The sequence below is a fragment of the Homalodisca vitripennis genome, chromosome 3, assembly GCF_021130785.1.
Source record: "Homalodisca vitripennis isolate AUS2020 chromosome 3, UT_GWSS_2.1, whole genome shotgun sequence".
NCBI classification, from domain to species: Eukaryota; Metazoa; Arthropoda; class Insecta; order Hemiptera; family Cicadellidae; genus Homalodisca; species Homalodisca vitripennis.
The window spans coordinates 116,010,598-116,026,545 of NC_060209.1; the positions used below are offsets into that span (position 1 = coordinate 116,010,598).

The 15,948-nt window shown below is 38.6% G+C and overlaps 1 protein-coding gene across 8 annotated transcripts in view; it reads left to right on the forward strand.

The window, feature by feature from the left end:
• The window catches only part of LOC124357367 (PDZ and LIM domain protein 3), a 92,805-nt gene that overhangs the window by 28,091 nt on the left and 48,766 nt on the right, over nucleotides 1-15,948 (forward strand). For all 8 annotated transcript variants that reach the window (XM_046809099.1, XM_046809094.1, XM_046809100.1 and 5 more), the window contains 2 exons: nucleotides 5,924-6,072; nucleotides 8,573-8,783. In XM_046809099.1, the coding sequence (XP_046665055.1) occupies nucleotides 5,924-6,072; nucleotides 8,573-8,783 (360 nt within the window). The remainder of the gene's footprint in view (nucleotides 1-5,923; nucleotides 6,073-8,572; nucleotides 8,784-15,948) is intronic.

Below are 15,948 nucleotides of genomic sequence, written 5' to 3' on the forward strand. Positions count from 1 at the left end.
CGTAATTTTTATATTTCTGGTTTGTGACATAAGCAAATGATAGGGGGTGCCACTGTTGTGAGCACCCTATAATATACAAAATAATATAATATAAAAATAACAAATCTCGTGTTATTGTTATAGTGGTATCATTCGAGTACTTCGCTAAACCTTCGTTAGCAATATTATATCATTAATACAGCTACAAGGAAAACAATAATGTTTTGCTGTTTTCATACACAGTTTAGTAAAATATACAGTAGAATAAGTGGATGATCTGTTTTTTCTATCATGATTGTTTTGTAAAAATCGATACGTCTTAATTTTATCCTTTAAATGTAATGGAAATATCCATTTTACCAACAAATTTCGCAATAAATTGAAATATACTATTCTACATATTTTATATGTTTATATTAAAGGAGCATCAAATATTTAGAGTTCCTGTTTTTCAGGGTTTAATACATTTTAAAATTTGATTTACATTCAAAACTATTTAAAGTTTACAGAGTGCCAGAGGTTATTTTACTACAGGGTACAAAAAATGTTAATTTACAGAGATAAAACTTTGTGCTTCGATGGATTGTACTTGCATTGTAAAATTTTACCTTCCACTGTTGACACCACTGGGTGTTGATCGGCCAGCGATAATTCGGTCGAAAACTGTAACCTATTAACCTGCATACTTGTGCAGGTAATATCGGTAAATGTATGTATATCATTTTAAATTTCTTTATGACACAGCAATATCTTTATGTAGTATAACCACAATTTTCTAAACATAATGTGAATAAATACAGAAAATAAAGGGAGTGTTTACCCAAAATATTTGCAATTTCTTTAAAGTTCGTTCCACAAATGCACTGTTTTTTAATTGAACACACAGCGAATGGACCTGCTTGGTTAGAGAGAATCGGTCACCGCATAGTTTAAAGACGTCCAACTTGGGATGTGATAACACAAGTTCAAATCCTGTCTGTGACTCTATCACGTTTTACTATCAGAACTGTTGATCTTGTAATGTACAGATGGTACTAGTTATTTCTGTGAGAAGATCCTCGCAAAGGTCGGTGGCATAAGGACAGGCAGAATAAGGCTGAAAATGGGATGTCTTCTTCTTTTTATACAAAAATAAATTAAAAATAGAAAAGATCGAGAATCAGTTTGGGCTTCCCAAGGTCAATTCCTACATACATTTATGCGTGGTTGGGTATTGAATTTTTGCCACTGCACGAACATAAATTATTTCAAAGCGTCCGATTTATTTATTACTTCATTTGTAAAATTACTTGTTTCGTTGTTTGAACAGTAACTGGATTATTCTTTGCTATGATGAGTCATGATAGAAACTGGCGTTGCCTCACCTCACCATTCACGGGTGATCGGAAAGTTAAAGCACGTCACTATGCCGATGAAAACCTGAATAGAAGAAGTAGATGTGTAAAGTTTTAAAGAATTTGAAAATATTATAAATACATTCTAAAAATATCATTTAGCCCTGTGACCAGGAAAATAACGGGTAAACAGTTGAAGGTAAGCACCAAACCACTTAAGTTAGGTGTTGTTGAGTCTGATTGTGTTGGAACCAACACAAGTTTCCTGGTATAGATTGTATACACAGGATAGTGCAATAAACCCCCTCAGTTGACATGCCTATGACTCAGAGCTTCCTGAAAATTACAAACAACAAATCTTTACACAACAGTAACCTCGTACTTTTCCCCAAGTTCGGAAACCTCCGAAAACATACAAGAGCAGTAATTTAACATTACTGTTTCATTTAAGTATTAATAGTTGTCAGGATTTAATTTAAATCCGAGTATTTGCAGTCGCTCTCGGGATGAAATTTTCAAGGGATGTTTTGCAACATAAAAAGTCAGTGAATAACAATAATAATAATAATTAATAAAATATAGGCAACAATATAAAATACAAAAAGTCAATAAATAAACGTAATTATGATAACTATGTAGAGAACAGTACATGCAAAAATTCGAATAACAATAACAATGATAATAGTAGTACAGAAATTGGTTTGACGAGACCAGCTAACCAACGTACTGCTTCGCTCCCTATGACGTGTCGGTGTAACAGTGCTGATTCCACCTGATGGCCACGGAGACAGGGTCCGCGCGAGGGCAGTTTCCCAAATAGCTGGGATGCTCCAATTCGCGCTGTCCCATGTACTAAAAGGGCCCAACGACGAACGCACCGACCGATGTTCTGTAGACCCCAACCAAGAACAGCCGCGCAACAGACGGTCCATGTTCCGCCCCCTGACAGCTTCTTCGACTGCAAGCTGTCTCCGTATTGCACCGTGACGTTGACGATCTTTGACGCCGGTCACCAAATCCGGCCGGCAATTTGAAACATATTCTGGGGCATTTACACCTGGCAGACAATCTTCAAAGATCAGTCCACGAAGCGAGTGTAACGTTCATGTACCGAGACGACATCTTCCAGCATTTGGGTTCGGGGTGGGACAAATATGTCACGACACGAGCCACTCTGCCTTGGTCTGGCATCGTTCGTTCCCCTCCTAAAGTGGCGATGGAGTCTAAGGATCCTCCGCAGAATACATGCAAGCGAGTGCCGCCTGCCTTAATCGATGATGACGTTGCGCTTCTCATCAGGCACCATCAGCTGGAATGACCACCACTCCTCATTCCAACCACACCGAAGTGTAGGTAGTCGCTTGGAGAGATGGTTCCTCACCGCCAGAGACGCAGAATAGGTGGTACTGAGGTTGGAGTTTCCCACCAAGTAAGAAACGAGATTTTCAACGAACGCATTCCCCGCCAAAGCTAGCTCTACTCGGACACGGTAAGAAAACCGACCCTACCCCAGTAAGGCGGAGCTCGACCAGCTCTACGATGTAGCTCGACATGCTCGATGATGATAGACCCAGGGTCCTCTTCTCCTCCGTCCTTGGTAGGGAGGCCAGATCGCGCAAGATGGTCTTCTTCATCCTCGCCGTCAATAGATTTAAATAAAGCTGGGGCACAAGAAATATTCAGGAAACAAGCTCATTGGCTAAAGCATTGTTGGCTTCCTCCTCAACCATGGCCACTGGGGTATGGTCAACTTTCATGTCAGTTGATACAGGAGATACCAATGTGCTGGTAGATTTCGTCGACCTGGAGATCTCTGAGTCGAGCCATACATGGTAAAGGGAAAGCCTAATTATTCTGCCAGGCAACGAGCACAGTCACACACTTGTCAAGCTTGCACCAAAGTCCAAACCATGCCGCTGCTGAAACAACGACGTCCAACAAAGCCTGAAGCGAAGCCCTCTGACCTGACAACGATAGCCAAGTCATAAAATAAGGTAGAATGCTGACCTGTTCCCCATTGAGCGACATACATGCTGCTCTTACATAGCGAGTATCGAGTGGATGATGAAGTCCACCAGTAGATTAGTTACGGTTGAAGGGACAGCTTTGTCAGACATATCGTCAGAGTTCCTATTGGTAATGGATACTGCCATCATAGAGATCCTGGATTAGGCCCAGCTGTGTCTCGGTAGACAGCAAGCGCAGCTACGACAGCAGATGTGCAACACAACTGAAGTCATAATACACACATCACTCCTCCGCCGACGAGCTTCATCGTGGAGCCCCTGGAGCATAAAATTGTACTCCAGGAAACCATCAGAGGCTCTTGACCCCTTCTGCGCTTAAGATAGAAAACGGTGCCCGGACATCCAACTGAGAAGCGATGGGCCACCATACTGAAAATGAGCTTCCCCGCAATGTCCGACAGATCAATAGGGCGGAATGTAGAGATGTCAAGTGGTTCTCGTATATTTCGTATCTGCTTTAAAAACAGATATCATCAACAAAACTGTGTGAAGTTTGGAATGCATGTCCTATACTGCATGTCCTCCACATTATATCCACATGTGCATAATATAATTTTGCAAAAAGCCTCCAAATCTTATGTTATATTTTGTAAAACAAATGTTTACCTCTGTCATTAGTGCGGATTTCTTTTTAATGTTCTATCACAATCACAAGTTTTATAATTGCCTCTATTTCATTATCAGTTTTGCATTATTCATGAATATGACGTGGCCATACTCAAGTGAAATTCCAAACAAGGACACCCATGTGAGAGAACGAAATGACAATGTTACACATTTCATACTCCTCTATTTTAAAACTATGTATGCTTATAAAATGTGATTCTTATTTGTTTATGAGTCTATAAAACAAAATTTGATTACAAATTTATTACAATGGAGTGTGTTTCGGGTTAATTAAAATATAAAAAAAAATATACAGCACTCTTCTAAGTAAAAACTTGGAATAGTAGAGTGTAAATTTAACATTACGTGTCACTTGAGAATCAGATATAATGACACTATCTTTAAAAAACAATGAGTAACTCTGTAAACAAATAGGAACATTTGGCAACACCGGCCATGACTCACGGAGCTGACTATTCCTGCCCAGTTTTTAATTATTAGCAACCTCACCAGTAAACCAGTCTCCTGTTACTCGGTCAGCATTATAAATGTTTACTACAAGCTATTCCTGTAGTCCAAGTGGGTCCTTAATGTCCAACTATCTTTCATCGTTCTGTGAAATGGGGTTCCACGGCATCAACGGTAACTGCGCCGTGGTGCTCTTTAATTAGTAACAAGATTTTGTGAGAGGAGGCGTGCGTTAATTTTATGTACTCAATAAATCTACGCATCCGTTTAGAAATGAAATCCAAAACAGGTCAAAATTAATTATATGCGTCATATGTAAAAGGACCACAAGTTTAGAGTGTTCGATTAAATTGTCAAAATATATTTTGAGTGCATTTACCATTAAAAAACCTTGGTCCTAAAGTTCTGCAAGCCCAAATAAGTGAATATTTATGAGTACCTATACGTATAGAAAGTTCACTCGCAAAGTTTTGTAATTTTTGTAGTAGATAATTTCAATAATATTTTCTTTTATATATCATTCAATATATTGAAAAATTATTACCTGTATTAAACATCGATATTGTGCATTAAAAGTATAACAAAATCATACTGTTTCACTGAACTACTACTATTACAGATTCATTATCGTCAAAGAATCAAGATTCTGTATATCTAAAAGAGTCTTTGTACTTATATAAATAAGAGTGTGTAAGTAAACTTAAACATCACAAGTAAAGCACAGAGCAAACTTTTGCCTCGTTAGCTGTAGTTGATATAAAAAACAGAATTACATATACGATACAACGCAGAATCTCTTGTAAGAAAATATACGAAAGTATACGTATACTGAATATAAATGCATTACAAACAATTAGTATTAAACAGATAATTATATTTTTTACAGTTCATTAGATTGAGAAGTAAAATCAAGTTTATAAAGTGAAACTTTTATGTATTTCGGACGAATTTATATATAGAACGCACTTTTAAAAGCGGAGCCTCATATATATGCTGGCAGCTAACGCATGCGCCCTCTTAATAACGTTTAAGTAAGTTGTTTCGTGATATGTTAAGAATTTTACGGGCAACATACCAATTTTTAAATACTTCACTAAACCGGCGCGGCGCATAGTAGTCAATCTTGCTACACGTGTGTATTGCAGACTTTGTGTAGTGCCAGGGGCAGTCCAGGAGTAAAATAATGTACATAGTGGTTTTCATTTTTCAGTGACACTTGTTTTATTTATAACAATAATATGCCTCTTATGAATCGCAATTCACAAAAATCTTCACTAATATGCGAATCCATTTTTACCAATTCTTCATGCTCAGGCTTCCTGTCTGTTTTGGAAAGCTTTTCAAAAGTTCTATTATCGGTTAGGGTGCACTTCTGAGTGAGGTGCTCAATATAAACAAATAGCTTTACGTTTAATTAGACACTGAAATCGCATGAATCCTGTAATATATTGTTAAAATATCTACCTTACACTTTAACTTAAATTATACACTCGCAATAACTCTGTCCAGGTACAACCCGGCAGCCCGGCGGAGGGAGTGGTCCAGAGAGGTGACCTGGTGCGGAAGGTAGCTGACTACGACAGCCGTGATGTGCGACACCAGGATGTCCAGACACTGTTCAAGAACTCAGGAAACTCAATCAAGCTGGTCGTCTCTAGGTAACTTTGATACTGTCATTTTTTTATTCACTCAGTCGGTAAGCTAACAGTATTGTTATATCATGTTATATTCCTCACTACGTTACAATAACCAGATATCTACTACGTTCCGAGACACTTCGATCCAACTCCTACTGAAGTGTTATTATAACCGTATGCATAATATTAAAAACAAGGTCAAATAAACCTTAGTAGTTTACATAAACAAGCAAGAGTGACACACAAGTTTTATACTAGGTTAATAAAACTCAACCCCATATAGATTTTCAAATTGTAAACATCACAAAAATACAAATTTACTCGTATATTCATTGGTAGACATTGTTTTAATGTGCCTGTTTGATCTGGGTTACTTCAATTATTAGAGTTTATTTAAAGCATAAGGTTTACTAACTGAACAAAAAGATCTGCTTAAGGATTCACTAAACATAATGTTTTTGTTTTTAAGACTTAAATATGCCAAATCCTTCAAAAGTAAATTCTAAGAAAAATATTAACTAGGTCAAAATCAAATTTTTAATATTTATGCATTGGAAAAAAAATAATTCCAAAATTCAGATTATTTACATAATTTTCAAGTAATTTTTCCCATACGTAACCAATATCTTTGTGTGAATTATTATGATCCCTTTTCTAAATTGAAAGAAAATACTGTCTATAAAACCTTGATTAAATGCCTTACATACTAAATGAAAGAGGTTGCTTTTTCAGTGATCGATAACTTGATAGTTTATTAAGCAAATGTGTGCTTTAAACTTGTTTCACGATCATCACTACACTATTAAAAACAAAATTTTTATGATGAAGTCTTACAATAAATATTCTGTATTATAAAATGTGGTTATCTCAAATAAATATGTACATAAATATTTCCTTTAATGCCGTCACTTTTCAGCAAAACCAGCGATCGAACGTGACAAACACAAACAACTCGCGTTTTCAGAGAATACCGCTGCCATATGGCAGATCGGTGCCAATTGCCCTTGATGTGCAGCCAAAACCTACGCCAAAACAAACGCCCAAAACAAGGTTCTAATAATGTTAGATGTACAACGATTGGTTCTAGGATTCATCTTCAGCTGCTTCATTAATTCCTCATTAACACGTTCACTGCAGTTAATGCCTTACAGTATCCAGACTCTTTGTTAGGTGAATCTCATTAACTACCCTAGTACAACTGAAAATATATTGCAGTATATAAAATATCAACTTCTCCTTGATTAATCAAAAATCATCCGGTATCTAGAAAAGGCATTCAACGCGTAATCATTTTTGTTAAAAATAGAAAAAGTAATACAGAGCAGAATAACTAAATAAGTTTTAATGTAATTTTGAACAATCGCTATATTTGTAGCATTAGATGGATAAAAAATAAAGAAAAGTAATGTACGTGTTCAGTTTATCTCCAGTTAAACTTCCTCGTAAAGCAGCATCTGGAATCTGGCGCTATCACAGACTTGACTCCTGGAGTCATGCTCGTCTGAAGAGATCCAAAAAAGATTCGTTTTAACAGAAAAAGACATCTAGTCTACAGAATATAGTGATAGATCTAGATGAAGGTGTAGTCTCCTTGTCTCATCCTGGAGTCAGGTCTGTGACAGCGTCATATTCCAGACGATGCATTTAGAGGACGGTGAACTGGAGCTAAACTTACCACTCATATTGAATTAACCATTCCCACCATAACTACGTTATGTGTAAAACGTACTTGTAAACAGACGAGTTCTGACACGTACAACGGTGTTTTATTTTGAATAAATCAAACCAATAACAAACACAAATATGTAATCTTTGCATTTTGTACAAGCTATCATGTATGACTTCATGTAATCTCACGTAAATGGATAACGATGGAGACGTTACATACTCATCATCAAATTCTCTTGTTAACATCTACTACAATTATAATGAATATGCAGTTGTAACTCTTTGCTAAGAATTAATACAAATGTTATTGAATTGATGTAACAAGGAAAGTAACTTTTCTTGCGTCTTCCTTCGCTTGTGATCGGTAGGATGAATGTTATTAATTTCGGTCATACCTTACTTTCAATTCACCAAATTTACACTACATCTAACGTATCATTGAACCTGAGCACAAAACAAATACCACTTCAGGTGTCCTTGTGCATCTCTCAGCAACGTATGGTTCATTCTTTAACAGTTTCACGACCTCATTTGTTCTATGTAGCTCATCCTCATAAATGTAGTGCACAAGGTTAAGGGAAGGAGGATGGCCATTGTCAGAGAGTGTTTTGTACGTTAATTTCATTATCATAGAATTCTCTAAATACACATAAAAAGACTATTTTAATCTCAGTCTCTGAGAGAAATCAACAATAGAGTATCAAAGATGGCAATTCGTGGGATCTGGATGAAATATCTGCAAATAATTATATTATTAATATGTCCTTCACTCGACTTTCTTGCAAATCTAAAACGCCTCATGACTTGGGCAGAGCCTTACTTCTTTATTTGATGAGCCAGTGACGTGTTTCAGGGAGACCCGGGGAAGTGCACCACACAGTGCCCCGGGGAGTCGTGCAGGCAGTGTGCCACCCCTCCCCACGGCCGTGGGCAGCGCCAAGGGGACAGACTCTCCCTACATCATGGCCAGCTTGAACCCTGCTCTGATAGACCATCCTCGCCAGCGCACCGCCTCCCCCCACCGTGCGGAACTGGAGGAAGAGATCCAAATGGTGACCGAACAGGTAAATTTAGTTTCATAGTCACAGAGAAATCTTGATCATTGTAATTTCAAGAGAATTCGAACAATATTTCAGAAGATAAAAAAACAGGTTGTGATTTTCAGTTGAAGTGATACCCAAAATTTCCGTTGCAATAAATCACAGCGTGACGTGATATCCACCTTATCTGTACTATTCAAGCTGAAGAGGTTTTCCGGTCAAAGCAGTATATTCACAAAAACACATCATGCATGCATGCTTGTAACCATAATATACTCCTGACTGTATTCAAAAGTATTTTAAACATGAGTTAGGTTTCTAAATTACATTAATGCTGTATTTATTTACTGTAATGAGTACGAAATGGCTGCAGCAGACAGTCTTCAAAGACTAAGTCTTCAAAGACTTGTCAGTATGATACATATACTTCAGTATGCTAGTAGTTTGCTTGGATAAGCAAGTTTCAGAATTAATATAAATTTCTGTGATCCAATCTATTCCTGTAGTCCAAGTGGGTCCTTAATGTCCAACTATCTTTCATCGTACTACTTTGTTTGGAGTCTGAATATGAGAAGAAAGAATGAGCTTTATAAGTTCTCTTTTGAAATCACAAATACTTAAGATACAGGTTTTAGAAATGTCCTGTAGGTGAAGTCCTACAATCTCCTGACTTATTCTTACATGTCCCACTTTTTGAGCTTTGTATGGAAACTATCGTTTATTTGAGGTGCACTGAGAAAAAAAGAATATTCAGACAGCGGCAGTTGGCTTTCGCAGCATTTCTGCTTTGCTATTAAACTTCTGCAACACGGTCTGAAGAGTTATTGCATGCGGTTGACATTGATACTTCGTAGGATGAAAGACATTTTCACTACTATAACTTACTATATCAAATTATATTAAAGCCAGCGTCACTTGTTAACCAATTCTACTTGGATCATTGGTTGACTTACCGAAATGTACGCAAAATCTGAAATTACTTTAACTATTTTTATTTATTTATTTGCATGCTACATTACAGAGACAAGTTATCCAATTACATTGTAGCATTATACTATAAATTATTACATGTAAGCTAGTTAGCAAATATATAAATAATCAATACTCAATCATGCAAGTCTAAATACTAATAACTGTAACTAATAATAAATAAATTATACAATTTATTCTCATCTCAAATAACCTTACATAAAATATGGAAAGCTGAACATATTAATTTAACTATAACATATTTTACGAGATTACGAGAATTATGAGGGCTGAAACCCAGCTGCTAAAACATATTTCAATACAGAATTACTTAACACTTCAACATCGGTTCTACAGCCCCAAGAAATGGCTATCAGTTAAATCAACAAATCGACAAGAGGTTAAAACTGTCACTAATTAGAACTTGCATCAATGAACGATTGTAATGTTCTCACGCGTTTGGTAGACAAAGAGTTGGACTTTTCCATCAATTGACGTTTTAAAAATTTACCGTCGAAAAAGGAGCCCCCTTTAAAATGATTTTTTAAATGTTCCCTTATTATTTTCCGGAGATATGGTTTAACTTAATTTACTCCTATATTACTAAACCTGTCGGACGTGGTACCTTTGTTATTACGACAAACATTAATTTCATCGACTATTGTATAATAAAATTTGAATTTATTGTCGATTAAATATATTGCACATGTAGGCCTACTTTTGTTGATATGACCTGTTTTACACCCCATAGAGTTTTTATAATAAAGCCTTCATAGTAGTTGTATTGAAAAGAAATTCAGCTATAATGTACGTAAGTAGCGTCCGTAAATCAGCAAGTGTTGTGTATTTAAAGTTCGATTCAGTGTGCTATAACAACAGTTTCTGCCATGGTCTCGCTAATTCCTGCTTCTAGTTCATGTGAGAACGGGGATCAGCCGAGCCAGTTAGCGCCCGGGTATTTTGACTGGAAGCTAGCAGTGCGTGCGTTAAACGATATCAAGTCACCGCGCCGAGACCCAGTTTACATGTGCGAAAATAGCTCGGCTGGAAGTGGCGGCGTGCCAACAGCAGTGGGGCGGTCCTTGTCTGACAGGCGACGACACCTGTTGGTCATCTACAGCGTGTAACTGTCCACAGACCACTCGTTAGCTAACTACCTGTGGGAGTAGTAGAGACGTGTCCTCTGGAGCTGTACACAGGAGCTGTCCACAGACCACTCGTTAGCTAACAATAATAATTCTTTATTGCAGTAAAATAATTAACAAAACTGCATTGCAAACTTCATTTCAACATATTGATTAAAACATCAATAAACTAAACCTATCTTATCATAGACATAGTCAATTCCACATATTAATGTGTGAACCTAACAATATATTGTATTTTGCATGTTTTGGATATCAGAAAAGGATAAATAGATTAATAATAAAATGCTAATTTTCATCCCAGCGGCCCATCGAAAAATCATCACACGGACTAAAATGCCTTTGAGAACAAACAGTATCTTAATCTAGATTTGAATTGTTTGGGTTCATTGATCCGTTTGAGATCTCCAGGGAGCTTATTGATTAACACTCATTTGAGATGGCAATTATTGAACATAGTCGTTCTATGCTGTTTAGTTCTGAAGTTTTTCCTGCCTCTGGTCTCGTACTGATGGACGGCCCTGCCCTGAACCAGTTCACATTTGAATCGGCAGAGTAGGGTGACGTCGAGAATATAGAGGATGGGTAAGGTCAAACATCCAAGCTCCCTGAAGGCAATTTTACACGACTCTTTGGATTTTCTATTTATTATTCTAACAGCTTTCTTTTGTGTTCTAAATACTCTGTCAAATTTGTATTTAGAACAGCTGTCCCATAGTCTCAAACCGTAGGTCAAATGTGGATGTACTATGCCAAAGTAGAATGTATTCAGTAAATCCAACGAGCAGAATTTTGCTAGATCGCGTAAAACATAAATGCCTGAGGCTACCATTGAACAAACCCTGTCAATGTGATCGCTCCAGGTCAGTTCCCGGACTAGGTCTATCCCCAGAAACTTGGTGGATTCGGCTTCATCTAGGATAGCTTCATCCGCCATCACAATTGGTCTGTATTTGTCTTCTTGTTGACGGAGACAACATTTTATTACATTAGTTTTGGCATAGTTAGTTTTCAGATTTATCTTTCAAAAGTGCTTGATGCATGCGTTTAGTTCAATAAAGGCCGTCCAGGGACCTTGTTTCGTATTTGATCTGATGCAGAGAGTCATGTCATTCGAATATTGAATCACCTCTCCATTTTGAATTGATGAATTCAATATGTTTAAGTAAATGAGAGAAAGTATGGGCCCCAAATTAAACCCTGTGGAATACCGTACTGCATTTTTACTTTGCCTGACAGGGTGTTTGCGATCTGCACACATTGCTCTCTGCCACTGAGATATGACGAAAGCCATTTACATTTATGGGGCTGACCTCGGACACCACACGTCCATAACTGGTGCAACAGTGCCCCATGATGCATACAGTTAAAGGCCTTTGAAAGGTCGAGAAATATGCTGAGTACTTGTTCTCGCCTCTCCAAGTCATCAACAACAAAGTCAATGAGTTTTGTTACAGCATCAATAGTCGATTTGTTTTTTCTAAGTCCGTTCTGCTCAGGGTTAAGAATTTCAAACTGTTCAAGAAAACCTTCAAGCCTTCTAATGAAAACCTTTTTCGAAAGTCTTGCTGGAAAGTCTGAATGGAAGAATGGAAACAGGACGATAATTACTTGCGATGCATGGATCATCCTTTTTTTTAAATCGGAACCACTCTTGCTGTCTTCAAAGCTGAAGGGAAAACGCCTTGGGCGAAGGACAAATTTATCAATTTAGTAATGGTGTCAAAATGTGCTTGAAGCAACGCTTGATCAGCCACGCCGACATTCCGTTGATGTCGCTAGACTTCGGCTCTCAAGACGACTGCCATCTCCACCTCCCCCACAGGAAACAAAACCTTGGAAGAGACCGGTGTCACTACTAACTTTTCGATAAAAGTGTCACAACTGAAAGATGTGCTTAGTACAGCCACAGTCGAACAAAAATTAGTGAATTCGCTAGCCACTAGAAAGGGGTCGTCTGTTAATTTACCGTCAATTTTTGGTTTCGGATTTCATTGTTTGGAGTAATTTGTTTGTGATGTAACGCTTTTTATTACAAGCGTATTTTATCCACGCACTTTTTAAAAATTGTCTGCGTTCTCCAATTTTTGTTCAACATTCCGTGCTTTAGCGGCTTTTATTTTCTTGCGATAATTTTGTTTAAATGTTCTATACAATTTTTTGAAGTTTTCGTTATTAATTTTAAATAAATCAAATAGTAAAATTTGAGCCTTTCTCTCAAGTAGAGAATATCCTGAGTAATCCAGGTATTACTCTTTTTATGAGATCGCTCCTTTATCATTCTATATGGACAAGCTTTATTTAAGTAATAACTAAGGCAGTCATTGAACGTGTTCAAAAACATCCACAAATGACCAAGATTCTCTTTGGAGGAATCTGTTGAGAATTGTAATGTTTTCATTTTTTTAATCTCTTTTAAATTTTGCTGAAGACGATTTGTATTTAGGATTGTTTTATTACAATCTCCTGTGCGAAATGGTTAGAGACGGCAGAAGACACAGAGACACCCGGGAAGTTTGTGATGACGTTGTCAATGGCTGTACTCGATCTGGCAGTCACTCGAGTTGATTTTTTCACGGACCAGACTAAGTCAAAAGAAGTGAGAACATCGCGAAACCGCTGGGTTAGAGGGTTGGTGTGGTCTAATACATCAATGTTGAAATCACCAGTAATAATGAATTTCAATACCTTGGAACGTAACAAACTTAAAAGGGACTCGAATCGTTCAAAACATTTTGTGCAGCATCCGTTCGGGATCTATATAAGCCAATTATTATAAGTTTTCCAGCAAAATTTAAACTGATTTGTATACCTTCCGCTTCAAAATGTAATTCACGGGTGTGATCAACTCAGGGGGTTGGAATACCAGTTTCGATTTGACAAAAATTGCCACACCCCCCCCCCTTTGTATTGCGTTCGATTAAATATCGTTGCCAATTGATAACTGTCAATTCTGAACATAGCAGCATTTTCAGGTATGAATCCATACTGAGAGATAATGAAAATGTCAGGTTGCAGTTCGTTTGCCATGAGCGATAGCTCCTCAATTTTTTGGATACAATCTGTGCATTTTGATGTAACACTAAAAGCGTTTGTAGAGAATTTTGAATTTTTTTTTTTGTTAACTTTTGATTTGAAATTCGAAAAATGTTTTTGAGTATCCAGTGCTGATATCCCTAGGTTACTATCGTAGTCATTAGAGGTGCAAAGTTTTTATTTTTTTCACACTATTCTTCGTCGTCTTGACCGCGTCAGCGAGTCTCGTATGGCAGGGCACGAGGCTCGGTTACGCCAGCCGACGAAGATTTCCGGCTGGCAGAGGATTGTCTTCGGGTGTCTGTAGGAGGCGAAGACGGCGCTACACCAGGAATTTGGCCCAGCTCCTGCATGCATTCTACCAGGTGCCTTGCCAAGAATCGCTTACTTTTGGTTTTCAAATGCGTACCGTGTCTAGTAAATGCACCCAGTCTAACGCCACTGCCCCACTATGCCTAGCGCACAGTTCTTCAATATAATAGGCGTTGACTAGTCCCGTCTCCTTATTTATTGGATGGTCAGTTGGCGGGTTGTGTCGGTGGGGCAGAGTTGAGACAATCACCTTAGCAGTTTTCAACTTTGCAGTGATGCAGAGCTGCAGATGTTTATAAATATGTTTCTGCTGCCCAGCTGCAAGATCGTTGGTTCCCGCTATGAGAACATAGTAACTGCCAGGTGAAGGGGTAGCATCAGCATTCACCGTTTGCAGCTTTGCTCCCGGCCTGCAGGCTCCTTCCACTGTTGTATCCCCGGTCACCATGCTTTGAAATAGTTCGGCAATATCACGGCCATGGCTGTCACTGTTGATCCAGACCATACGGGAAGGCATTGATGCTTTTGGTTTAAAAACAGGTGGCTGAGCCTCCTTCCTTGCAGTTGGTTTTGAAGTACTCATCGTATTTGGTGTATTCGTTCGCCACCCGAGTTTCGGTCGTTTATAGTTTTTATTTTTGTTTCCGCTTTCCTCGAAATCAGTCTTCAGAGCAGCAAACCTGTTATTTATTTTGAGTGGTCTTCTTTTACCACGCTGCACCTTCCACTGGGATCAACCATTCTCCCCTCCACACTTGCCCCACCCTGTCTCCCTCAGATTCCGCAGCTCGGCCTCAAGCACCTCTACCGTGGTCCTCAGGTTGTTGATGACAGCTCGGTCATTTACACACTGCTCATCCATACAGGTAGCGGGAAAATCACACTGCATCCCGAAGTCAGCCACCGATGCACGATTCGTCATGACAGACGGTGGCGGGTTTACAACAAATATTACTGCAACATTCGCTTATCCTTTTCTATTTTCTGGTCTATGACAGCTAACTACCTATGGTAGTAGTAGTAGAGGCGTGTCCTCTGGCGCTGTCAACGGATAACTCGTTAGCTTTACTACCTAAGCTGTCTACCACAGGAACTGTCTACAGACCACTCGTTAGCTAACTACCTGTGGGAATAGTAGAGTCGTGTCCTGTGGAGCTGTCAACAGATAACTCGTTAGCTGACTACCTGTGGGAGTAGTAGAGTTGTGTCCTCTGGTTCTGTCAACAGATAACTCGTTAGCTTACTACCTGTGGGAGTAGTAGAGTCGTGTCCTCTGGCGCTGTCAGCAGATAACTCGTTAGCTAACTACCTGTGGGAGTAGTAAAGTCGTGTCCTCTGGCGCTGTCAACGGATAACTCGTTAGCTTACTACCTGTAGGAGTAGTAGAGTCGTGTCCTCTGGCGCTGTCAACAGATAACTCGATAGCTAACTACCTGTGGGAGTAGTAGAGACGTGTCCTCTGGCGCTTTCAACAGATAACTCGTTAGCTTACTACCTGTGGGAGTAGTAGAGGCGTATCCTCTGGCGCTGTTAACAGATAACTCGTTAGCTAACTACGTGTGGGAGTAGTAGAGTCGTGTCCTCTGGAGCTGTCCACAGGAACTGTCCACAGACCACTCGTTAGCTAACTACCTGTGGGAGTAGTAGAGTCGTGTCCTCTGGCGCTGTCCACAGGAACTGTCTACAGATAACTCGTTAGCTAACTACCTGTGGGAGTAGTAAAGTCG